Source organism: Centroberyx gerrardi, chromosome 4 (assembly GCF_048128805.1).
Source record: "Centroberyx gerrardi isolate f3 chromosome 4, fCenGer3.hap1.cur.20231027, whole genome shotgun sequence".
Classification (NCBI taxonomy): Eukaryota; Metazoa; Chordata; class Actinopteri; order Beryciformes; family Berycidae; genus Centroberyx; species Centroberyx gerrardi.
In genome coordinates this window covers 30,706,401-30,733,605 of record NC_136000.1, presented here as the reverse complement: position 1 = coordinate 30,733,605, position 27,205 = coordinate 30,706,401, and the positions used below count along the sequence as shown (strand labels likewise).

Sequence of the window (27,205 nt, the reverse complement as noted above, 5' to 3'; positions counted from 1 at the left end):
AGGAGAGATAGAGGGTTATGTTGGTGTGTGTGTGTGTGTGTGTGTGTGTGTGTGTGTGTACACATACTGGTAAAACCTATATGGAACGGTGGTATAGGACAAGACTCCACATGACATGATGAGTATGACAGAGAGAGAGAGAGAGAGAGAGAGAGAGACTGTGTGTGTGTGTGTGTGCGTGTGTAGGTGTGGGTGTAAAGCAGTACACTGCATCACAAAGGACACTGCATTCTTTTTCTTTTCTTTTATTTCCCAATTCAAACTTCAAACTTTTTTCTATCTTCTCTGTTACTATAATCTTAATACGTAGATTCATGAATATCATGAAATTAAAGAAACACAAAGAGAGAGAATACTGCTGCTTCAAATACCAGGTTTTTGCATGCGTGTGTGTGTGTTCGTGTGCAACCTTGGTATTCCTAAAGCGAGCCTGGGCCTGTCTGTCTCTCTCTCTTTCTCTCTGACTCACATACACACACACACACAAACACACACCGTCCTACTTACTAAAACATTCCACAACCTCCACATGCAAACACACAACTCTCCTATTACCTCACATTCCAGAGGTGTCACAACACACACACACACACACACACACACACAGAAATGACAACCAGTCTCTTGCATTTCATCATGAGGATTTGGCAAAAACAAATCACAAAGCACGCCAATTCTATTTCTTTCTCTCTTTCTTTTTTCTGTCTTTCCTCCCTCCTGCTCTTACGCTCTCTCTCCCCTTCTTTCCTACCTCGCTCTCTCCTTCTGTCCCTCCTTTCCCTTCCCCCGCTCCCTCCTTTCCTGTCCTGGCTTGTCAGACAGTCCTTGAAAAATGGCTTTGAATGCATAGTTCAGGCAGAAAATCCTCCACCCAGTATAGCATCATTCAGGTCCCACGTGAGTCAGTGAAACAAATATATATATATATATATATATATACTACTCAGTTCTCATTTCTAAACAAATATTATTCCGTTATTTATTAATCCCTGGGAGCAGTAATTTGTATAAATACTCATTGTATTACTTTGCTTATTCTTATTCTTATTATCCTGGGTTTTAATGGAGAGTTTTAGTGTCCCATGATGGTCTAAATGCTGTTTCAGAGGCTTTTCCACCCTGAAAACAATACAATTATGGGGGAAAACACTGAATACATTCACAAAAATGGCCAAATTTGATTAAATATCCGCATTAATTATTGTCTACTGGCAGCTTCAATCTAAAAATATCAGTATCAGTCTTCAAAAACCTGTATTGGTCGAACCCTATCCTAACAATTTGGTCAAATTTCTTTCTCTTATTTTGTACAAAGTGGCCAGCGGCGACCTCAGCTGAAGAATCCCTGGCCTGAGGCTATGACTAACTCCTGAAACAACAGCGAGGATTGTGTAGCCTGGAGCGAGGGCTAAACTCATGTAGGTGTGGCCTGGATGTTGCTTAACCTGTTGACAGGCAGGCGGGCAGGGAATGGATGAATAGCTGCAACATACACTAATACACACACACACACACACACACACACACACACACACACAGAGATAGTTGGGTGGTTCAAAGTAGCTCCACTTTGTATGCAATACAAAACAAGTAGGGGTGGAATGAGTACCAAAATATCCTACTCAAGCAGAAGTCCTGTTACTTTGCTGAAATTTTGGTGAAGTAGATTAAAAACGAAAAAGCAAGTAAAGTAAACAAGTAGTAATTAGAAAGTAGAGTAAAATTCCTATCCTCATTTTTCAATAATGTTGCTATTAGCGTTAGCTACCCACCTAGCTAGCAAGACTAGCGCAGTAGCTAAACAACAACTAGGCTAATGCAAACTAATAATACTGTAATACTGGATGTTAAGCTACTATCATGGATACATTTGAGCATTGAATGTTAGTTAGTTAGTTTAACGTTTCCTCCACATGCTAGCACAGGTTTGATGCGGATATGTTTGAGATTAGCTAGTTTCTGATGCAATGCTAACAGAGAGCAACAAAATCTGTACTATGTAATGATTTAAAATGTAGTGTACTTCAGTCAAAATGTACCCAAGTAATACTGAAATACTGCAAAAGTGTAAGTACACAAAAAGGCAACTCAATTACAGTAATGAGAGTAAATGTAATTTGTTACTTCCACTGTTGCTAGCTAACACATAAATAAACACACACACAAACACAGCAACACACACAGGTCCCTGCTGAGTCGGTTGTGAAACACTGAGAGTATTGAATTTTGTTAAACAGAACATGAGACCTCCACTAGCTTATTGTCTGCTCATTCGGTTCATATTCATCTTTCCATATGAAAACCATAAGGCCTAACTACAGCAACAGAGAGACATACAACAGCTACTGCCTTTCCTTCACAGTGGTCAACACACACACACACACACACAAATGACAGAGAGCAAGAGAGAGAGAGGCCGACTCTCCCCACTGCCCAGAGACAGCTATCCCATAATTACAGCCTTAATCGCCATGGCTACCAACCCTCTCAACGTCACGGCAACCCCAGCCAAACATTCCAACACTGATCACTGCATTGTGAGACAACAGAGAGAGAGAGAGAGAGAGAGAGAGAGAGAGAGAAACAAAGAGAGAGTTGTTTTTGCTTTGGTAATAAGTGCTTTTGTATTTCATGCCAATAAAGCACCTTTTAATTGAAACTGAAATTGAGAGGGGGGTGGAGAGAAAGAAGAAAATGTAATGACAGACAAAGAGTAGTAGTGGTTCTATATGGAATCATAATGGCTCAAAGAACCCTCTGATTTGTCAAAAAATCCATCAAAACGTCAATAAAAACAATCATTCCAACTTTAAAAGTAGCATTACTTTGCATGCAAAGATCTTAGCATAGTCAATAACTCGAATTCAACATTACAAGTTCGGATTCTGCATACTGGCGATTGTTCATGAAGGCCTGTGTTTAAGAGCTTTACTAACCTGCACTTAGACAGGTAGCAGAGACTTCACCTAAAACCTGCTGACACACACCCTCTGATCACTGTGTGTGTGTGTGTGTGTGTGTGTGTGTGTGTGTGCGTATGTGAGGCAGAGTGCAAGAGAGAGAGATTATAGTCTTTACCTCCATGGCTAACAACATATTTTGTAACGAACTGTAGCGTTCATTTTTACATTGGAGTAAAATGTCCAGGTGCCACAACACAGCAGCTGTTGAAATGAAGTCGTATATTAAGCATTATACACAGTACTCCTCATACACATGATCTGCGTCTCTTATGTTTGAGGGTAAAACATGGAAGGAAGCAGGTGAATATACATTCCTAACATCAGGGGCGTTCTGTTTGCCCAACATGACTCAAAACAAAAAAATCTCATTTTGTATTCATAGTTTGTGTGGAGTAGTGTCTGTATGTTTTTTTTTACCTTTATTTATTCAGGGGAGTTTCACTGAGAGAAATGCTCTCTTTTTCAGGAACGCCCAGATCACATTCACACACATTCACACCTGGAAGCTGACCAGTACAACCACAGTCTGATCTGCTGGCCACTGAGCAGCTCCACTGGAGCGGTTGGGGTTAAGGGCCTTGCTCAAGGGCACCTCAGTGGTGGTAATGAGGGAGGGGCAAGCGCTGCTTTTCACTTTCCCCACCCAGATTTATCCTGCCGGTCCGGGGGATTGAACCGACAACCTTCCGGTCACAAGCTCGCTTCTCTAACCTTTAGGCCACCACTGCCCATATGTGACACAAGACCACAACAATGTGGAAACTCGGCAGGTTTAGGATGTGTTCACATGAATCAATTGTGAAACTGTTCACACGCATACATCTTTTGAGAAACTTGAAGCTGAGATTACAGTGTTGACTCTGTGATTCAGTAGCTGGGAATAACATCCCAGTGATTCACAACTTGTTGTTTGTCTGCTTACTGTACTGTACTGTGCTGTTTTGTAATGTGTACTGTAAATGTACTTTGGAGTATTATGAGTGTCAAATATGAAGCCATACAGACAGGAGTTTAAGCAAAATTTGGTATTTTTATTGCTGAAGTATGGGGACAGCAAGCAACAGGTTTTAAAGTTTGAAGGTCTTGTTTTTTTGTCAAGTGAATTTTAAGGACATTTTTGAAATGTTTAAAAAACAAAATGCAAAATAGGTGTGTATATTTCATGCGAAGACCAAAACACTTGGTTCTAAATTTTACAAACCACATTTCAGAACATCCAGAGCCACTTTTCAAATGGTGTGCAATGAAATTGAACCATCCGTCAGGTACACAAATACAAATTCCCACTGGTATTTATCGCATAATTCCTTTATCGACAAAAAAGTTTTCCCTCCTCAAGTGAGTGTAAAATTTTGCGTTGCTACTGAGCCTTTCTAATTCGATACATCGCTTAAAAATACTCGGATGGAAATCCAGCTATAAAGACCCAGAACCAAACATCTGTTCCTTTACCTTATATCCATCTCTTAATGTGAAATCCACATTACGATGCAGACATTCGACATTAAAAAACGACTTGAGCTCACTGTACGTATGCTAATTTTCATGCCAACGTAATCAAACGTTCTGGGAAAGCGATGTTAACTGTATCGACCGCACGACCATTCAAGAAAGTTAAGTCATCCAATCTATTCAAGTTCTGGGAGCCGACCATTCAAGAATGTTGATTTGCATGGGAACGTCCATTCTAATGGGCCGTCTATGACCAGTGTGGTATGAGTCAGTCAGAAACGGCACAAAGCCTCGTCTGTCAGCGCCGGTCCAGACTTTCTCTCAATGTGTCTCATAGACACTACAGGATCTATGTCAAAGGTGACTTATCTGCCAGCTTTCTCAGGGTCCAGTTTCTTAGGGTTTAAGTCACAAAGTCACTAAGGACCCCAGTTACTTCAAAAACTGAGGTGGTTTCCTCTTTAGTTGGGTTGGTTTGCCCATGTGAGAAGACAGTGATCAGACTGAGACCTTGTTGAGGTTTCTCACTACGTTTCCATACCAACCCTATGGAGCTTCGTTTGGAGCGATCCCACCTGACTACAGGACGCACTGAGCATTATGGGATGAACATGCCAATGAATAATGGGTTAAGGATGAGTTTCACCCTGGAAGAAAGTCCTTTTCCTGCACCAAATGTCTGACCAATGAAGGAAATGACTCCTGCCACCTGGATTCTGTTGATGAATTATGGTTTGCTTGAAAGTTTGCTGTATGAAATGTAGGATGCAACAAAGGACAACTCTTCTCCTGTTTCAGACCAAAGCAAACGGACTATTCAGAAGGTACTAAAATGCAGCATTCACACTATGGCGGTATGTGGTAGACAACAAAGACAAACTAGATGTTCATTGTTTTCAGTAGAAGAACCACAAACTCAGGTGTAAAGTGCTGCCTAAAGTGCCTGCAGATGCAACTTGTGCACAAAAGTTGAACTCATCCAACTTTTACGTTCTACTGCAGCAGTGAAGACAAACCTGATGATAAGAAAACACATCATCACAACACACGATTCCAGCTGTAGTTCCAATGATGCTTGGCAAAGTTCAGGCGCTTCAATTTATGGGTTGCACTCAGTAAGGGCTTCTTTTGAAGGATTATACAATCATTTTTGCTCATTTTCATGAAGGGTGCCAATATTTCTGGAGTATCTGCCCCATATATGATCCAACCCTATTGTTCTTCTTAAAACCACCCCATAACATTTTAAGGATCAGCTGGCAAACACTCCTAAAATTCTTCAGCAAGAGACTGTGGAGCTAAACACCTATGACCCAAATCTCCAGCGGTGTCTACAAAGCCTTTTCAGGTGCGCTGCACCGTCTCACGGGGCAATGCGCTAACTAGATCAAAGGGGATCGTGTCCACCGACCTCTCCCTGAGTCAAGTTTACTGGCATGTATGAGGCATGAGTCATATACGTATATTTCTGCACTAGAACCAGTTGTCAGGTGAAGTCAAGGTGTAGGACCTGGGGTGATAACTAACACACACACTATAGAGTTTATGAGTCTGAGTTAGTTCAACTACTGCAGGTCTACTGCTGTCCTGGTGGATCTTTGTCACATTATGGCTTGTATGGAGGCAGAATGAGATCAGCGGACTAGGAGAGGATGAAACTTTGAAACTTAAATACAATTCCCATGCGGAAATTAGGTAAAAATACAAAATACAAAAATGCCATGCGTCATGATGGGGGTGAGAAAACGACTATCCCAGCTGACGACAGTTACACTGATTGACTGGTTGACCGACTGGCTGGTTTACTAACTGATTCACTGGCTTTATGGATGACACCTGTGTGTCCTCTAACTTGGGGGGGGGGGGGGGGGGGGTGCAGGGAAGACTTGACTGTGGTGGGTGGCTGTGTGTGTGGTTCAATAGATGGGGATGGGGTGGGGGGGTGTCGCTGGAGCCAGAGCACCCTGGGGGGGCTGGAGATAGTGTGTGTGTGTGTGTGTCATGGAGGAGACAGAGGGGAATTCCTGCTGCAAGCCGGCCTCCATGACTCAGTCAGTGAGTCAGTAGAAATGCATTGTTAAGTAGAAGTGTACTGACTCTGCCACTTCTCATTCTTCTGCCTCTCCACTTTTGCATTAATATCTCTATTTTTAAATATATTTGTGGTTGTGTCATAAACCTCCTATCAACCACAGCTGGCTCTATCATAGAGGTCCATTGGAGAATTAGCTGTAATAATATTTAAATATCTAACAACCAGGCTAGAACAAGAGAGCTAGCTGAAGAAGCTTGTTAGTGTGGCTGTAGATCCACTCAGTAACGTTCTCAATAAAAGTGAATAGTGTGATAAGGTGGATTTGTTTCCACAGTAAACGGTCTCGTCTTTAGCTCTAGTCTCTACTCCAAAACACTCTGAGTTGTAGCTTGAGAAGAGTCAGCTCAGTTAACCTGAACTAACTGTTAGCTAGCTAACTAGCTAGCTGGCAAATTAGCAAAGACACTGATGTTAATGTTAACATGGAACTAATAGCCACTAATGCTAGCTTTTCTTAGCTGTGTTAGCTAGTAGACAGTATGCTCAACAGAATGCTGCTTCAGGTGAATGAATGTTGAGCTACCAGCCTCGGCATCATGATGACATGGGAATATGGAAAATGTATGTCAAGTTCTGGTGTGTCTTCTCAACACAGCCACTGTTTCGTCTGTTTCAAACCAGTATAGTTTTAATAGCATGATGTAAACTCAGGTTCAACTGATAGACTATGGGTTTTTTAAGGCCAATACTGATACCAATATGTTTGGATTCAAGCCAGAACTTCTTCTTTTCAGGGTGGAAAAGCCTCTGAAGCAGCATTTAGACCATCATGGGACACTAAAACTCTCCACTGAATCCCAGACTTGCTCATATATCACTCTAACCCTACTGTCAACAGTTCCATCGGATGCCACCATTCTTAACCTTTACTACTTCTCATGGGCCATACAAGACAAGATTAGCAATGTGTTAACTAGCCAGGATGAAAGACCCAATAGGGAAACCTGACTCTGAAAGAACGAGTGAACCTGAGATTCACACACACACACACGCACACACACACACACACACACACACACACACACACGCACATTCCTCAATGGTATGGGGGGAATCCTCTTCATCTATTTAAAAGCAGCACCGTTTCCTGGCCCTGTTAAACCCTCCGTTCTGAAATAGATTGTGTGTCACTGGCTGCCTTCTGACTGCAGCCTTAACAACTGACTTCACTACAATAGGTGTAGAAGAATTTCTTTCTTATGCAATACCAACATATTTGTATTGTTGCTACGAATTTGTACTGTTAGGAAAAACACTGGTGACCTTCACAAACTCTAATGTGTCTTAAAACTCCAATGGGTGGGGTGTTTTTTTTATTCCAAAACAGAGTTCAAGCCAGAAAGTGAGTTCTGAAAGTCAAAAATCTGAGCAGCTGACCAAGTAACCATTGAGTCATTGGTATTGATCAACAACCCTGTCAACCCCTGCAGATATATTATGTTCATTGTGTGCCATGGAGCAGTAAAAATCTTCCTTATTGCACCTTTATTGGTTTATTTTTGGTGTCTGAGCAGCAGGGGCGAAGCGAAGCCCATGGCAATGAGCATCAGCGATCAATAATCTTATAATGCCAGTGCTATCTTCATTCTGAGCCTCTGTTTTGCAATGATGGATTACGCCTCTCATGCGAGCAATGTGTCCCTGCAAGTCGTTTGTGACGCTGTCGGGAACAAAATGCAAGAGATTGGAGAGGGGGAAACCAGAATTCAAGCAATATGGGTTTTTCTCTTCATTTTTTGGATGATTTTCAGTATCTTTTCTATCTACTTTCATGCCTAAAGTTACAAGCATTCAGTGTTTTCACACAGAACTGCATTCTTTCCTCTGAAACAGCATTTAGACCGTCATGGGACACTAAAACTCTCCATCTACATTGCATCTAAGCTATTAAAAACTAAGAAAAAGTGACACTAAAGTTTGTACAGTCAGCGGAAAAGGTGTGCGACCGGTTTCAAATACATGGCTGCTTATGATTTCCATCACAATACAATGTTATTACACGTTAATTACACGCTAATTACTGCTGTGTAATCATTAACTACACAGACAGTGATCTGCTCAACAGTGCTTCAATGTCATCCACATTCCAAACACACACACACACAGTGGTATGGTAGTTGACCCAGAGCCAGGCCTTTCAAACAATAGGAGGGAAGGGCTGTTACTGCCAAGAGATCTCCATGACCAGTTAGCCTCTTTCTTTCTTTTCTTCCCATCAAACTACTTTTCTCTCCCCCTTTCTTTCTCTTCACCAAAACATTGTTTTGTCCAAGTCCACCAATTCCCCCCCCCCCCCTCTCTGCATTTCAAAAATCATTTTTGAACATAAAATACCCCCCCGTCTGCCCTGCCTCTCTTTCTGCACTCCTTTCCTCTTTGCTTTCGTTTTAGCAAAGCATTTTTCTCTTTTATCCGACTGATTCCCTTTCTCCCTACTCTCTTCTCCCTCCCTCCCTCCCTCCGTCCTCTGGCCATAAAACCTTAATTTCTCTCCACTTTCCTCTGAGTCAGCAGAAAGAAAGAGCACGGCTCCCCGTCTCTCTCTCTCTCTCTCTCTCTTTCTTTTCTTCCTTTCTTTCTTCCCAGAGCCGCAAACCTTCCTAACTCCCCACTCTTTAAGTCCGGCGAGGCTTACCGTTTAAATGCTGGAAAGCAACAAGCAGAAAGCAGAGAGAGAGAGAGAGAGAGAGAGAGAGAGAGAGAGAGAGAAAACACGTTCTGCTTTCCAACAGCTAAAGCGGGGTAGAAAAAGGTAGTGTAAGCTGAACAGAGGGGATTGGACATATAAAGCAGGACATATCATGTTAGTTCTGCTGCCGTGCAGCATGTCATTTTAAAAGAAAAGCTCTGCTGCGTGTCTTTAGGATTGAATGAGGAAAGCTTCTCTCAAGAGAATTATGGGCATCAAGTGACAAACTTACTGAATTCATCTGAAAATAATCAGATATGCGAGCTTGTTTTTGCAAATTTCACCTGCTTTTCCTCATTTTCTCACTTTTCTTCTCACTTTTACTTATTTCATACAGCCCATATTTTGTTTTTTTGGTATACTTTCATATTATACACGTTCTCCATCGGTCTTGTCTTTGTCTCAGTAAGTTCTGATGTTATTTTGCACATCCTAACAATGCTGTACTCCATATTTAACACCTTCTACTGTTGTAATTGTCTGTTGCTTTATGTTGAATGCCCCATATCCTACTTTTCTTTGCTGTATCCTATTACGATTTGCTGCTGCAACGAGTCAGTTTCCCCCCCTGGAACCAATAAAGTTTTATCTAATCGAATCTTAAATCTATAGCTTACAGAAAATCAAGTTTTCAGATGATTAGCGTTTTATTTTGAAGACTTGTCTGCAACTTTTACTCAGTAAATTGCAAGTTTGGCCCGATTGTCACTTCGACTACACAGATTACAAGACAATGAAGTGCCCTCTACCTACATCTATTGACTTTAAACCCTTCACACTAAACACACACACACACACTCTTCCCCGCTGAGAACCAACAAAAGGTAGGAATCCACAGCAAGAAATGTTAACTCCAGCTCTCCCCTCCTCCCCCTTCGCCCTCTCTCTTTCCCTTTTCTTCACACTGAATCCTTCCCTCCCCTCCTTCTTGCCCTCCCTCTTTCACAGCTGGGGTATTTAGCAGGTCCTGCTAAAGCGTTCACACGCACACACAAGCACACACACACACACACAGAGGGAGAACGAACATGTAGACAAACACAAGAAGACGCATAGACGGAAAGGAAGAAGTAGCGGCAACTCATAGACATGCACTGAAATCTCTCTCTCTCTCTCTCACACACACACACACACACACACACACTGAAATGTCTTGCATAAAATCTCACCAGATAGTTCATATTGTCCCTGCTGCAGTGAGGCTGCTGTATTAAAGTCCAGGGCAGGGCTGCTGTTCAGCCCCTATAGTGTCGCTTTTACCACAGTGATCCAACCAGATCCTCTGTAGAGAGTAGATCCAAAACGATCCCCCCCCCCAAAAAAAAACTCCTCCAGTCTTCCTCTCCCTCCTTCCTCCTCTCTTCCTCGCTCCTGTCGGTGTCCCTCCCTCCACCTCCTTCTTTCTTTCCTCCCTTCCTTCTCTCTCTCTCTCTCTCCGTCTGTCCTGTTCGGTCTCGTTTTCAGTAGTCAGGCAGATCCCGACACATTCTGCCTCTCCGTGATCTCACACAGCAAGAATGAGACTGCCGCTTGGCCCGTTTACTTCTACCTCGCTCGCCCTCCCCTCCCCGCTCTCTCTCTCTGCCGTCTCTCCCTCCAGCCTGAGGAAAAGAGGGAGGAGTGCGTAACCCGACACCGTCACTTCCCGTTCGATCCCGACATTCCCCCCCGTCCCGTCCCGTCCCGTCCCGCCATTGGCCCGAGGACCTCTTCTCATGCAAATGAGCTTTGCCCTCTCTTTGTCAGTGTCTCTCTACTCCCCTCTCTCTCTCTCTCTCTCTCTCTCTCTCCCTCCCCCTGGCTGTGAGAAATTGTCAGTGCCTTGGAATGCTGACGACACACACACACTACTACAGATTGCATGAGAATAATGCAACATTCCTATCACCTGATCGCATTGCCGTTACCTACAAATACTTACAATTTGGCGTACTTTGTTCACCAAATTGAGTTTTAGTGTCCCATGATGGTCTAAATGCTTTTTCAGAGGCTTTTCCACCCTGAGAAGAATACAAATCTGGGGGAAAACACTGGATACTTTGAATTTTGAAAAACATGAACATGAAAAAGGTCAAATTTAGAGACTGGATATCAACGCAAAATTTCGGCAGCTTCAACGCCAATATATTGGTATCTGCCTTCAAAAACAGCTGTTCCTCCTGTATCGAAGGCAGAGTTCATGACTTTATGACATGCAGACAAGAGACACAGAACAAACAGGAAGTGTCAATAGCGGCACTAGCTTATCTATTGACCCCTCCCCCCACCACACACACACACCCATGCACACACACATACACACACACACACACAGGCCATAAGCCTACTGTCTGAAAGGTCAGGGGTCATCCACAGGACAGAGTAACAGATTGGTTTTCTGAGTTTTTGACTGGTAAGTTTGTGAGTCATCTGTTTACTCCAGTTACCGGTTTCATCAGAATATTTCATCATCATTTCCAATAAAGAATGTTGTTGTTTTTTCCTAACTTTTTTCGATTCTATACTGAAGATGCAGTAGGATGAGGGACAGATTCAGTCAGGTGTGGACTTAAGGCCCTGACACACCAGGCCGACGGTCGGCCGTCGGCCAATGTCGGGCCGTCGGTAAGCGTCGGTGTCCCTAGTTTTTGCGGTGTGTCCCGCACCGTCGGCACTAGTCGGACCCTGTCGGCGTCTTTTCGGCCGATTGAGCATGTTGAATCGGCGTCGGAGCCGTCGGTGAGAGAGATCACTCTGATTGGTAGTTCGTGTTTTGCCTCTTGATGATTGGACTGATAAATTCCTTCAACATGTGGAACTGAACAGGAAAGAGCCGAGCGAAATTTTTTAAAATCGGAGGTTTCATTTATCTCCAGCTCTCGACACAGGTTCGGGAAAGCCCCTTGAGCCTGTCGCTGGAGTAACGTTATTCATGATTTCACCCATTTAGTGCGGTTTCTCCTTATTTTTCGCCTCCGCCTCTTCCTTTCTTCTTCCACAACCAAAAGACCAAGGGCTGACAACGCCAGTGCCATTTGCAACTTCTTATCAGACATAAGGTATGGAGAGTAATTTCCCCTCACGCAGGCGCAGAACGTACGTGCTAGTTGGCCGTCGGGTGTACTCTTTGCGGTGTGTTCAAGTGCAACTTTTTGGACCAGACGCAGGCGACGTGAGGCGACGCAACAGTCGGCCTTCGACGCCGCTGGTTCTTTGACGTCGGTTTGGTGTGTCAGGGCCTTTAGAGGGATGCCGACCTCCAGTTGGTCTTTTTGTCTCTTGCTTATATAGCATTAACCAGGATAGTGCAGATTCCCTTAGACATTAGACTCTTCATATAAGGCAAGCCAAGGCAATAAATAGTCTTCTAAATTCAAAAACCAGATGCTGTGCTTAAGATTAAGGATGGAGATGCTGTCACTTGTATCCATGACAACAAGGCTTATCCTTACGTTCTGGCTGAGTAGACACACACACACACACACACACACACACACACACACACACACACGCGTTTTGCCCCCTGGGACCTCAACTCAGCCGTTCTCTTGGTCTCTCGCTCTCTGTCTGTCTCTCTCCTTTGCTCTAAGTCTGGATGAGATCACAGCTGTCAGTAAGCAGACCAGGCATACAACTGGATTACACCACACACACACACACACACACACACACATAAAGCATTAAACTGTCACACCACTTCAATTAGTCCCCCATTGCGCAACACCCCTCCCATACACTCTCCACTCATCAGCTAATGACTACCACCTCACCGCACACTTTTACACACACACACACACACACACACAGACACACAACCTTTGCAATATGCCATTATCCTCTCTCTCCCATTCGTCCTGTCACTCTGCACTGATTGCTGTCCGACAAATCGACAAACTCGTTATAAATAACCTTTAAAAAGACAAAGCGGGGTTTAGGGGTGATGGAGTGGCCCGGTGGTTTAAGAGACTGTCCTGTAACAGGAGGGTCACATTTACACTATAAAGCAATAGAGGTCCTAGATTACTTAATGCCCCTTTAACTTCATCTAAGTCTGACAAAAGTACAGCAAAGCTTTGTAAAGTCCACCTAAGAGTGACAAAGGGATGAGGATGTCCTAAACTGGCCACCGTACTTTCTCTCTCTCTCTCTGTCTCTCATAAGTGTAGAACAGTAGCTGTATTGTGTCTGGTGCTGACCAGTACTATGGCCGACTGTCCAGCATTGCATTCCACACACCTACACTCTCTCTCTCTCTCTGTCCCTCTCTCTCTCCCTCTGTCTCTCTCTCTCTCTCTCTCTCTCTCTCTCTCGCTCTCACACACACACACACTTCACCCTCTGTGACCCGGTCATTGCCCTCTTTGACCGCTACACTCGACAACAGCAGCCTCTGTCAAACTGAGCCACGGATGGCTGGTACATACCATACAACACACACACACACACACACACACACACACACACACAGAATGCAGTCATTGAGGGTTAGTACATGTAGGTCAATGTGAATTTGAATATGGTAATGATGATTTCTGCTGGTGAATTGGGGTCACGGACACTTGGTTTCTGTCTTGAATTAATCTCTCTCTCTCTCAGTTCAGGTTAAGGGCTTCCCATAGACAACCAGTGTAGTATTGATCAATTCTACAATAAATATGTAATCAATCAAACTGCATCATATCCATCATATCAGAGGTGGGCCACATTGACGTTGCTGAAAAAGAGCATGTAAGTTAGAATTTCTTGTTAAGTGACCTGGAAAAGGATAGGAAAGGAAAGGAAAGGAAAGGAAAACAAGGAATTAATTAAAAATAACTTTAAAGAGTAACTAAACCCCAAACTCAAATCTGTGGTGAAGCCTGACACCTAATGGTGAAAAGGGTACTGAACTGGCCATCTGCTATTGGCTGGTCTTTGGTGCCAGGTGATGTCACCTTCTATACAGTACAACAGGTAGTGACATCACCGTATATATCAGCCGTACATGCTACAGCTTTGCAACTTTCACCAAAATGTAGGCCCAAGTGAGAAGAAACTTTCATACACTGCAACCTAGTGCTAAATTTCATCCATTTATCTTAAATTTTGTAATTTTGACAATTTTTCAAAAATTCTACAGTCATTTCATAATAGAAATGAATGGGAATTTCAGCATACTTGAAAAAAAAATATTTAGAGAGGAACAACATTCAAAATAATTATGTAGAAATATCTTCAAAATGATTAAGTATGCATAAATTCCAAAACTGACATTTTTTTTAAAGGTTTAATGCGCACTAAATAACTCACTCGTTATTTCTTTCTTTTCCCTGACTAAACTGTTCCGCCATTGTTTTATATTTTATATAGGCTTACAAAGAATTCTGAAAGAATACAAAAAAATTGAAGTTACTTTTTTTCTCCCGTAAACGACTAAATGGTTACACTTACCCCGGTCGCCGTATTGCTGCTTGCAGCTATAACTACTATTTTTGGCGCTGCAACAACCCCAATCTCCCCTGGGGGAACATTAAAGTCCCATCTGATCTAAATACAACTTAAAGAAGACGAGCCACAGTGTCTCTCCATCAGTGTCTCCCATCTTCACTCGTTTCACTCTTCACCTCCATCTCTCTCTCCCTCTCTATTCACATGGTTAATAACTTCATTAACCCCTGACAGCTCTCTCCTCCGGCCGAGCGGGCGACATCAACTAATTGATGAGCTCGGAGTGTGTGTCTGCATATGAATGTGTGTGTGTGTGTGTGTTTTAATCATTTAGGCTGCGTATTATAACAGCAAGTGATTTCTGTTAAGCCCTGAGTAGAAAATACAAATGATTGTCTGATTCCCATTAATCAGATGTACACTTGCGTGGCAAAGGCATCTCTACACACACTCACACACACACACACACACACGGAAGCATAATAGGATTGTGGTGTGACCAGATGTGACATTAATTTCCTGTGATTGTGTGTGTTGATTCAATGATTTTAATATTAGGATTCTATTGCCGAGTCTTATTTGGCAATACTGCTAATGGAGATTAGTGTGTGTGTGTGTGTGTGTGTGTGTGTATAATCATTGCTGGGAGGGCTGAAAAGCAGCTGCTTCTACAGTTTCTGATAAACTCAAAATATGTTGCGGTGCTCTCTCCAGTCTCTACTTCGCCCTCTGTATCTATCCATCTCTCTCTCTCTCTCTCTCTCTCTCTCTCTCTCTCTCTCTCTCCCTCTCTCTCTCTCCGTAATGGCTAAATCAATCCTCTGATTTCCTTCAATCCTGCTGGTTTAGAACAGCTGATCTGAGTACATTCTTGATGGTCCTATGTAGAAAACAAGCAGATTTTACTAACCCAAGAGGAGGGAGGTCAGGTTTGAGGGGTCACACACACACACACACACACACACACACACAAAACATTTGGCACTCCACTGCAATAGTGAAGCAACGGTCTCTTACTGGCTAAACAGATTCATCAAGGCTTGGAATGTGTGTGTACGTGTGTGTGTGTGTGTGAGTGAGAGAGAGAGAGTGAGAGAGAGAGAGAGAGAAGGGGGGGTTCTGACAAACAGCCCCTCTGTCAGTTTGATGTCAGAGCTCGGCTGAGGTCAGGGGTCGGTCGAGACAAGTGACGTGATTGGTTGATTCCGCGACCCCCCGGTCAGACACACACACACACACACACACACACACACACACACAGAAAAGTCACATACAGTACGAATACAGTCATATTTTTTCACAAACCGGCAATGAAAGGAAACACAGCAGAACAAACAGCAACAGCGGGGAAAATAAATAAAACAAAATGAAATAAATCATTAAATTCTGCACGTGGAATTCTGAAAAGGCCTTTTTGTACGAATCGACCTTCTGCAATCTCCCCTCTCTCTCTCATCTCTGCATGCTGGAGGTCAACAACCTTCTATCGGCTGTCATCTCTTTCAGTATGCGACTGTACCGGAGTGTAAATGCATCCCATTCAGCGCGCGACAACAGCCATTCACGGCTTCCGAGGCCATTATCATAAAACTCTGGCGTGAGCGCCACCATGTCAGTGACATAAAGGACGCGAAAAAGACGCTGACCACCTATTGTAGAGAGACAGACACGCCATTCACGCTACTGTTAGACTGATATATGGAGTCGATATCGGGATTTTTTATTAAAAATCTGATCTGGTCCAGTCAGTGTGGTTCATCTCTGATATGATGGATGTGATGCAGTTTGATTGATTGGGTTTCAGTGGAGAGTTTTAGTGTCTCATGATGTTTCAGAGGCTTTTCCACCCCGATTAGAATAAAATTCTGGGGGGAAACACTGAACACCTGCATGAAAATGGTCAAATTTAAAGATATCGATTATAGTGGACTCAATCCAAAATGATCAGCATCATTATCAGCCTTCAAAATCCCATATCCGTCAAACATTCTCACATACACACTAACGCGCGCACCCAAGTGTCCGTGTGAGGCACGCCAGAGGCGGCGCTTTGTTCTAATCAGACAGACAATCAGGCCTTTGACAGCGCAGTAAACGTCTCAATGACTGCCACTGTGGAAGGCAACATCACAGAGACAGCCTGTGGCATCTGTCAAGCATGGCTCTATTGAACTTCCTGTCTGGCAAACGCCAAATCACCCCGCGCTCTCGCTCCATGGCTAGTCAGCTATCTCTCTCTCTCTCTCTCTCTCTGCAGTGGGTTTCAATCAGCAGGGGGCGCTACTACAGGCCATGCAGCGTCTATAGAGTAGACTAGAATGGCCTATAATAGATAAATACTACTACTACTAACAATAACAACAAACATAATACTAAAACGTATATTTCTAACTTTATATACGTTGCATATATCTTAGTATTTTTTTATAATTTTTCACCTATTTTCTCAATATGATTTACCAAATAAATTTCATCTTTTTGGTATATTTTCATATTTTTCACCTTTCTTTGCCTCAGTATGCGCTTCTGCTGTTATTTTGAACACCCTAATAAATGCTATAGTTCATATTTTCAACTGTTTCAAAAATGTTCAATACTCTTACACCTTGACAAGAATACAATTCTGAATATTCTGCATTTTTTTTTTTGCCATGAAATTGGTCAAATTTAAAGATTTTATTTGAATATCAGCACAAAATATGACACTTTCACACACACACACACACACACACGTGCATAAGCAATCCACACAGCCAATCTCATGTTCACACAGGCAAACTGTTATTAAAGTCACAGTGGCTAAATCACTCTTCAACATCATGCTAAAAAGATTAGAGTCACAGACCGGAGTCACAAACAACTTGCATTAAAGTCCCAGTGCTAATCAAATATTATGACGAGTTTTGTTGGACTACTTGGTTATTATGACAAAGTCTGCAGTAACTTGCTTATTCTATGGATGGAAGACATTTAGAAATACTGCATGTTTTGCACTTCACTAAGTGCATGTGTGAAACAGCTGATCAGGAGCAACCAAAGTCTAAAGAATGCATGCTTCATTATTACTATTTTTTGGCTTTAAAATAGGGGAGACCAGGGCATGGTGTCACACTTTTTACTCATTGGTGTATTTGTCAGCAGTGCCTTACTATTGAGATACGATATATTTTTCTACCTAGACTGAGGTCTTCTGTAAAAAATTGCATTTTTACATTTTGAATAATTTGCTGGATGCAAAAGTTACCACAACTTACCCCACATCAGACCATGTAGTCACACAGGATGGGGTGCGACTACACCATTCAAATTTATTATCAGGTTATAGCTGACAATTACTTTTATGTGTCACGATGTATAACTATTTTGATTCCTTTATAAGAAAAAAATAAAAGAAAAAACACTAAGATTTTCATTATTTACTTTCATCTATCACAATTGTTCTCATGTGACAGTGTTTTGACTTAGATTGCTGTATTCAACATTATAAAAAAAAAAAGTAAATATTTGTGTAATTGGACTTTTGGCTGTACAATATTTAGTTTCAGAAAAAAAGCCACTGAGACAACTTACCCATGTGACAGCTAGCCCCGCTCTCCCCTAGTCTGAGATGATTTTAATTAGAAACAAGTGACATCATATTGATTTCAAGAGGTTTCAAGATAAAGCCACTTTAAAACACAAATCCTGTTACAATATGTCCAATTACCACACCTCATTGTCAGATTTCACTCCTGAGACTTAAAACGACTTGTTAGGACGGACATTTTGTGCAGCGTTACGGGTGTTAACTACTCCACTCCATGCTGTGGGACCTACCTCCGCCTGTGGCGCCCCCTGGAGGCAGTCAAACATTCTACAGAAAACCTGCAGGACAGGGGGAAGGACCATACAGTATAGAGACATCAGCAGAGAGGAAACACACTCAGGGGAAACTGAAAGCTCTTATAATGTGAACTGAGACAGAGGGAGAACACTAGAGCCACAAAACGATAAATGGGTTTAATATGGGCCTTTTATTAAAAATCATATATTGTCCAGTCCGTGTGGTCCACCTCTGATATGATGATCTCAGCTATTTATATCATTTAAAAAATATTCTTTAATGAGGATGTATATGATTTCTATTTGGGTGTATTTTTTTTTTCGTCACTCAACTGGCCATCTTTCACAAGGCAAGTTGTAGTGAGCCTTACTTTAAGATCATATATCATTTCATATCTCATACACACACACACACACTCACTTGAACATCGGAGACAGGCCGGAGGACGGAGAAAGAGAAGAAGGGAGGTTACTATGGCAACCGAGCCTGAAGGGCCAGTGAATCAGACTGGACTGGTCTAGATTTGCTGATAACACACACACACACACACACACACATACACTCGGAAACACACATGCAGGTACATGGGACCACACACAGTCATTTTCACATAAAACACATGAGCACGCAGAAACACACTTGCTCCTATATGCCCTTACAAAGGACACACACACACACAGCACATTTACAGCATATGAATATTAACTGAAACAGCTATAACAATTAGGGTTATAACAATATATTGGTTAGACGGCTATATGGGGCTGATACTGGCCTTTTACCTCTGATATGATGGATATGATGCAGTTACATATTTATTGTAGAATTGATCAATACACTGGTCGTCTATGGGAAGACCTTAACCTCAACTGATTCTAATGAGACACTTTGATGAGATTACACACACATATGCATCAATATGTTTCATTATTATCATCAACCACCTGGGTTGGTTTCAGTGGAGAGTTTTAGTGTCCCTTGATGGTCTAAATGCGGTTTCAGAGGCTTTTCCACCCTGACAAGAATACAATTCTGAGGGGAAATACTGAACACTTGGAATTTTAGGGGGATTATTTTCTTTATGAAAATGGTCAAATTTAAACATACTCAATATTGGCACAAAATATGTGCTATACAATAACATCTGTTGAGTTGTTGCCTCCAACAAACCATGAAATTCAAACCCTAATGACAAGAATATGATTAAACCTGATTAAACCTGCATTTTATAGAAAGATTCAAAGATTCATAAACCACCAATTTGCGGAGAGACCGCTCACCGGTCAGACGTTGTGCAGGTCCGTGCAGATATGCTGCCGCTAGTAGCTACCGGCTACTGTCACAGTCTATTAGAGCTGGGACAGAAAGAGCTTTTGTTGCATGAGGAGCTCGAGGGCAACAGAGCAGAGAGAGAGAGAGAGCGATAGTGAGACAGAAAAAACACAGAGGGAGATAAACACTAGAGTTCCACTGATATGGGTTTTTGATGGCCGATACTGATATATATGAATTAGCCGATATCTTGTCTAGCTGACATTCAATATATTCAAATTTCACACCAAAAAAATTTGATATACTCAGTGCTTCCCCTAGAAATGTATTTTTGCAGGGTGGATCAAAACTCTGAAACAGTATTTAGATCTTTCCAGGTCAAATTCAAACCACAATCGTAGGTGCTTTGAAATGCGATTCGAATCTCACCTCTGAAAATGTAACTCAAGTCTGACCGCTCATACCGGATTTCACGTGTTGTGACCAGGAGAGCAGAGAACAACAAACGTGGAGGAGAGCCAGAGAGAGCAATAGCAGTGCCTGGACAAGATGAAGAAGTTTCATGCCTCCGCTAACACACGCATGAAAAATTCCATCATAAAAACAGAAGAAGCGACGGCGAAACTTCCACGTTCCGCCTAGTTTGTGCTTTCTGCGGAGCTAGATGTGCGTGAACTTCGGGATTCCCGCTTCTTTCGCGTCTTATGGTGACCGCGACTGAGAACTCCAGTGCTTTAGAAGCGCTGTAGGAAAATTCACATGAAAAGACAAAAAAAATAAAACCTATAAGAAACACCAGAATCGGGCCGGAGGTTCCAGTTCCTTTTCGCGAAACTTCGACAAAGACGCGTTAACGTAACTGCATGGTTGTGTGGAATCTGATCAAAATGTTGCATTCGAATCAATTCAAGTTAAAGACAATCCGTGTAGTATTGATCTACAATCAATATGTAATCAATCAAACTGCGTCATATCCATCATATCAGAGGTGAACGACGCTGACTGGACCAGATATGATTTTTAATAAAAGGCCAATATCGGCAAAGCAATATATGAGTATAGAAAAATAGAGCGATGCGGGTGCATGTGGGTGTTTGGACTCTCTCCTCTCACCTTTCTGCTTATAAATCTCTGCCCACATCCTCCACCTCCTGGTAGCAGCAGCTGTTCACACTGAAGTGAATGTTGCATTGGATTCTTTGATTCGTATACGAGTATAAACACACCGCTCTTCAACCTCCCACACGTTTGCTTCTCTGTCCTACTTTCCTCTTTCTAGTTTTTTTCTGTAACTCCATCTCTCTCTCTCTCTCTCTATCCCTATTTGTTTTCTATCCGTCTCGTTCTCTCTCCATTACCTTTCTCCCCGTTTGTCTCTCTCTCTCCCTCCTCCTTCAGGCGACAGTGTGACGGTTCAAACACCGTTCAATGATTTGTCCTCCTACACGCACACACACACACACACTCTGAGTGTGTTGTGTATGGTCTCAGGTTAGACTGATATATGGGGCCGATATTGTCGTTTTATTAAAAATCAGATGTGGTTCAGTCATTGTGGTTCACCTCTGATATGATGAGGTTCCTCCCCGATCACAGCTAGTCAATATGTTTTATTAGTATTATTTTAATATCAGATGTCTGAGCAGAGAAATCATCCCAGTGTGGTGTGGAGGATTTTACTCAACAGTCTGTAAAACCTGCAGTGAAACCTGCCTCACTCTGCCTTAAGAAGCCGCTAACACAGCAAAAAGATTTGTTAGTCTGGCTTTCAATGGAGAGTTTTAGTGTCCCATGATGGTTGGTCTAAATGCTTTTCCACCCTGACAAGAATACAATTCAAGGGGAAACACTGGATCCTAGTAATTTCTTGCATGAAAATAGTTTGTTTTAAAGATATTGAGTATCAGCACAAAATATCGGCTACCTGCAGCTTCAACATCCCACACTAGTCAAACACTAGTATGATCCTCAGCTAAGTCAAGCAACCATTCACTAATCTCTTTCCTAACAAAATCAAAACCTCATTGAATTTTTAACTACATGCAACATATTGCTGTGCACATTGGCATGTAGTTTGCCTACTGGGGTTCGACCGATATGGGTTACCAGAAGCCGATACCAATACCTCTGGGTTGCAGCTGCTGATAGCCAATATTTTGTGCCAATACTCAGTATCTTTAAATGGCGATTTTCATGCCAAGAATTAAAAGAAATTACAGTACTACCACTACTAATAATAATAGAGGGCATTCAGATGACATACCGCACTAGATAATGCCACCTGTTAGAGAGCTAACAGTAGTGGCTAGTAGTCACATGTTAACATCAACATTGGTTGCTTTGCTAAATGAGCCTGCTGGCTAGTTAGCTAGCTAACAGTTTGTTCAGGTTAACTGAGCTGACTCTTCTCAAGTTACAACTCAGTGTGTTTTGGAGTAGAGACTAGAGCTAAAGACAAGACAGTTTACTGTGTCACAGTAACCTACATTAGGAAACAAATCCACCTTATCACACTATTCACTTTTACTGAGAACGTTACTGAATGGATCTATAGCCACACCACAACAAGCTGCATCAGCTAGCTCTTCGTTTCTAGCCTGGCTGTTATATATGTAGACAGTTTTAGACACAGCATATTCTCCAATGGACCTCCATGATGGAGCCAGACGTGGTTGATAGGAGATTTGTAATGCAACTACAAAGCCTCTATAATAATAACTATAAAACATATTCATGCACACTTGTGTGGAATCTGATGAAAATCAGAACCAATTCAGGTTAAGGTCTTCCCATAGACAACCAGTGTAGTATTGATGAAACAATAAACGTATTCAAACAAATTGCATCATATCAGAGGTGGACGAAACTGACTGGACCAGATCCCATTTTTTGATATAAGGCCAATATCGGCACTTTATCATTCAAACCTTAGTAAACACACACATCCATCTACATGATGATCAAATATAAGAGAAGGAGGGGAAAGGGAGGAGAGAGGAGCAGCAGAGTTACCAGTCCCTCAGTGTTCTCCAGAGGCTGTGGTGTCTTTTTATAGGCCATCAGAAGTAGAGTAGGCTAATTAGGATTCAGCCTTAATATAGACCAACAAGATACACTCAGCCATGTTCTGCACTCGCAGTTGCATGCTGTAATACTGTAAATTGGGGAGAATATCCACGGCTGGGTATCCTGGTGGCTCAGTGAGTAAAGACACATACCAGACAAGATCACATCATCCCGATTTTAGGTTTAGTTTCAGAGTTGATGTTAAGATTTTACTGATCAAGGCATCAAGCTATAGCACTAACCTTTTGACCCCATGTGAGCCAGATGAGAGGCTCCTATTGGCTGTTTAAAGTCTAGATTATGGGGAAGGATATACTGTAGCTGGTGAATTGAAGCCTAATCATGTGAAAAGCCATTAGAGCTAAACTGAGAGGACTGGTGTCAGTTTCCCCCTGAATTTTATTCTTGTGAATAAGCCTCTAAAACAGCATTTAGACCATCATGAGACACTAAAACTCTCCACTGAAACCCAGGAGGATAATAATAATAATGATAATAAAAACATATTCATGCATACTTGTGTGGAATCTGATCAAAATGTCTCATTAGAGTCAATTCAGGTTAAGGGCTTCCCATAGACAACCATTGTAGTATTGATCGATTCTACAATAAATATGGAATCAATCAAACTGCATCATATCTATCATATCAGAGGTGGACGATAACAAAAACATATCCAACCCCAGTAAACAGAAATTTTAAGACAACAATGTTATCTTTTAACCGTTTCATCGTGAGAGTGACTGAGAGGAAGGAAAGAAGGAAGGATGGAAGGAAGGAAGGAAGGAAGGAAAGGAAAAGGGCCAGGGGTAAGCTACATGTCAGTGTGGATGAGACACACAGTAACATGACTGACCTACATTATTCTAATGGACCAGAGGCAGAGAGGACAGAGACTGAAGGAGCATTTTCATCCTTTTCCATCCATACAGATCTAAATACAAGGAGGACATTATGATTAACTGAATGGAAGAATTGATTTGAACTATTGAATGTTTCTTTATTCGATTACTGCTGACGACAGTTGATTTTTCGTTGAATTAGCAATAGCTATCTGTTATGTCTGTAATATCACCTAAAATGATAAGCCTATATGATAAATTGTTTCTGAACTGTCATACAAATAAAGTAGATTGAAATTGAATTGAATTGAACTGATGATGGAGAAAAGGAAGAGAACCGTTCATTTGAAAATGCTAATTTTTTGTTTTTTTTTGCAAAAACGAATTCACACCAATATTGCAGGGCCTTGCAATTTTGACTAATTGCTATTCTTACCATAGAAAGCCCCTCACATCCCGTTAAAAAATGACCAAGGACCACGATTGCTTACACATCACTGCAATTTCAACGCTATGCTCATCAAAAAGTATACATCAATCCTTGAATCAATCAATTACAAAAATCGCCACAAAATCCATAATATTTGGTGGCTATAGCAATCACATAAACCTGTGCATGGCGACTGGTAGACTGCCATTTGACCGTGGTTATTAAGGCAAGATTAGATGAAACTTTATTGATCTCTATGGGGGAATTGGGTTGTTGCAGCAGCAAAGTAATAGGATACAGCAAAGGAACATAGAAAATAAGCACTAAAATATGAAATAAGCGACAAAAAGCCATCAAAACAATAGAAAAACAACATATTCAGCAGATGATTACAATATATGTTAATAGACCGTATGACAGACTATATGACTGTAAAGAGTATGCATTATTTGGTTATTATGGTCAAACAAAACAGCATTTAGACCAATGGAAACTAAAACTCTCTATTGAAACCCAGGACAATAATTCTAGTATGGCTACTGCTACTACTACTACTACTACTAATAATAATAATAATCATAATCATAATATATTGATGCATACTTGTGTGGAATCTGATCAAAATGTCTATTATCTAGAATCAGCTCAGGCTAAGGGCTTCTCATAGAAAACCAGTGTATTGATCAATTCTACAATAAGAAAAACAGAATGGAAGCACAAAAATAGCTTATGAAATAAGCAATACCGCGAAAAACCCTGTGGAGTTGGTAGAGTTTTAAGAGCTGATGAGGGGAAAAGTAAAGTAAGCCAGTCAGTAAATCAGTCTGTCAGTAAAGTAGCCAGTAACTCATGTGTGGGAGACAGACAGGTTGATACCAGCCTTTATATGCTGTTCAATACTGATATAAATCAACAGGAGATCTCAACACTGATGGGCTTTTGTGTGTGTGTGTGTATGTGTGTGTGTGTCAATGAGAGAGAGAGACATAGAGGGAACACTCAATTATCAGTGACATTTAAGCACTGACAGAGCCACTGCATTGTGTAACCACTGCTTATGGTGTGTGTGCGTGTGTGTGTGTGTATGTGTACATGCATACATGCTGTCTAGGAGCAGATGGTACAATCAGTCTCCAGAAACGTGTTGAATGCATGACCTGCAGTGTGTGTTACCTTTAACGTGTTGACAGTGGTAACACACCATCATATAATGTGGAGCGACACTAACTGGACCAGATCTGAGTTTTAATAAAAGGACAATATCGGCCCCATATATCGGTCTAAACCCAGTTTAATTCCAGCTCCGAACTGAAGTCACCCCCCCCCCCTCTTCGCTTGGACGCTCCGCCGCTGTCTGTCAAGTAAAGCAGAATCTGCGCGAGCGTAATCTGAAGCTAAAAATGGGGACAAAGGACCTATTTTGAGGTTACGACACTTTCAGGAAGCCTTCTTACATAAGGCCCTGATGGGGAAAATACTGTAATGTGAGCTGGAAGAATAAAGCCTGACCTAATTTCGCTGGTAAACTCTTCTGGCAGGGGTCAAGAATGTGTTAGAGAGACGTAGAAATACACCGAACAAAACACACACACACACAGCAGCAGTGGTGATGCATAGTCTGGCGTCTCGCTCCCTCTCTCTCTGCACACACACACAGTCAGTAGAGCGGTGTTCAGTCTGGCTCGTGTCCCGCTTCCCCCTCTGTCTGGCCAAAGGAATGCTACATTTCCTGTGTGTTGTGATGGCGCTCGGTGCGGATCTACTGCTTCCCTACGGGCCTCCTAACAGATTCCAGCAGCTCGATAAGGAAATACGCTTCACTTAGTAGACGTAACCGCTACTGAAATCACCGCAGACTTTCCCGTTCAAACTGACGTTTCAATTTTGAGCCCCCAGCCGCCCGTTTTCCATTCACGTGCTCCCGCTCGACCGTGCTGTATCATCTGTATACACAATATCTCCTTCCACCGCCTACGACCGTCGACGATGTGTCTAATGCCTCAGCGACATCAAATTCTACATTTTCTGCAGCTAAATGAAAACAAATGAGAAATATCCTTGTTTTATTTGGCCCACAAAACACATTAGTTCTGCTTCTATATCAACAAGGTACTCTGTCAGCCAATGTGAAGCCAGCTGCCAGAAAATTGGGGAGTCATTTTTGATGCAGACTAAAGCTTTGATGAACAGCTGCAAAGAGTGGTGCAGTCTTACTTCTTTCAGTTTTTTGTCATTTAGTAACTCGGAGCAAAGCCATTCATGCTTTTATCTCTAACATTTTAACTGGTACTAACCATCCAAATCACATCACTGGTTACCTGTTACTACTACTACTGTTACTACCACTACTACTACTACCACTACTACTGCTACCGCTACTACTGCTACTACTACTACTGCTACTATCATTAATACTACTAAGCTAATAAAGCATGGTAAAAAAAAAAAAAGCGATATGCTAATACTACTCCTACAGCTGATAATACTACAACAACTACTACTACACCAATAAAGCAATATGCTAATGCTAATACTACTACTGGGACTACTAGCCAATACACTAGCTTCACTTAGACTGCTAGCAGAACAGTGACAGCTGACCTAGCTAGCTAACAAGCTGACATCATAATACAATACTCATCAGATGTATCAGTGGTAAAATCAGTTCCCAGTCAAAAACAGCACAGAAATTAAACATTTCTATTGAGTAATGTTGAGACAGCCAAGCTGTATCTCCAATATGGCCGCCAGAAGGTGTGTTACTGGGCCTAGTACTTCCTCCTGAAATATGAATTCACTTTATCTCGTGGTTGTGAGTTACTGTTTTAACTGTTTTACTGCTGCTGCACATTTACATTACATGAGACACACAAATCCAAGACACACTATTACAGTTTGTCAAAGCTACATACGAGTACACAAGAGGCGAGAGCAAAAGACCGTGTGTGTGTGTGTGTGTGTATGTGTGTGTGTATGTGTGTGTGTATTTGTCCAAGAGGATGTCCTGTATAGCACCTTTGGCTAGCAAGCACATAACTCATACTCTGTATTTTCAATAACATATCATTCCTTCAGCACAGACACACATACACACCCTCTATCTTTTTATGTCTTCCTCTCTCACACATCTATCCATCATTACACACATTAGCAGACTGCCAGCATAT

At 41.9% G+C, this 27,205-nt stretch overlaps 1 protein-coding gene across 2 annotated transcripts in view; it reads right to left on the bottom strand.

Annotated features, from left to right (window-relative positions):
- bcar1 (BCAR1 scaffold protein, Cas family member) overlaps positions 1–27,205 on the bottom strand; it is an 82,271-nt gene that overhangs the window by 35,395 nt on the left and 19,671 nt on the right. Inside the window, exon 1 of one of the 2 annotated variants that reach the window (XM_078283088.1) lies at positions 10,369–10,756. The exons of the other annotated variant lie outside the window; for it this stretch is intronic. Coding sequence (XP_078139214.1) covers positions 10,369–10,380 — 12 coding nt within the window. The 5' untranslated portion in view covers positions 10,381–10,756. Of the gene's footprint in view, positions 1–10,368; positions 10,757–27,205 lie in introns of those variants that run through there. 2 annotated transcript variants of the gene reach the window in all.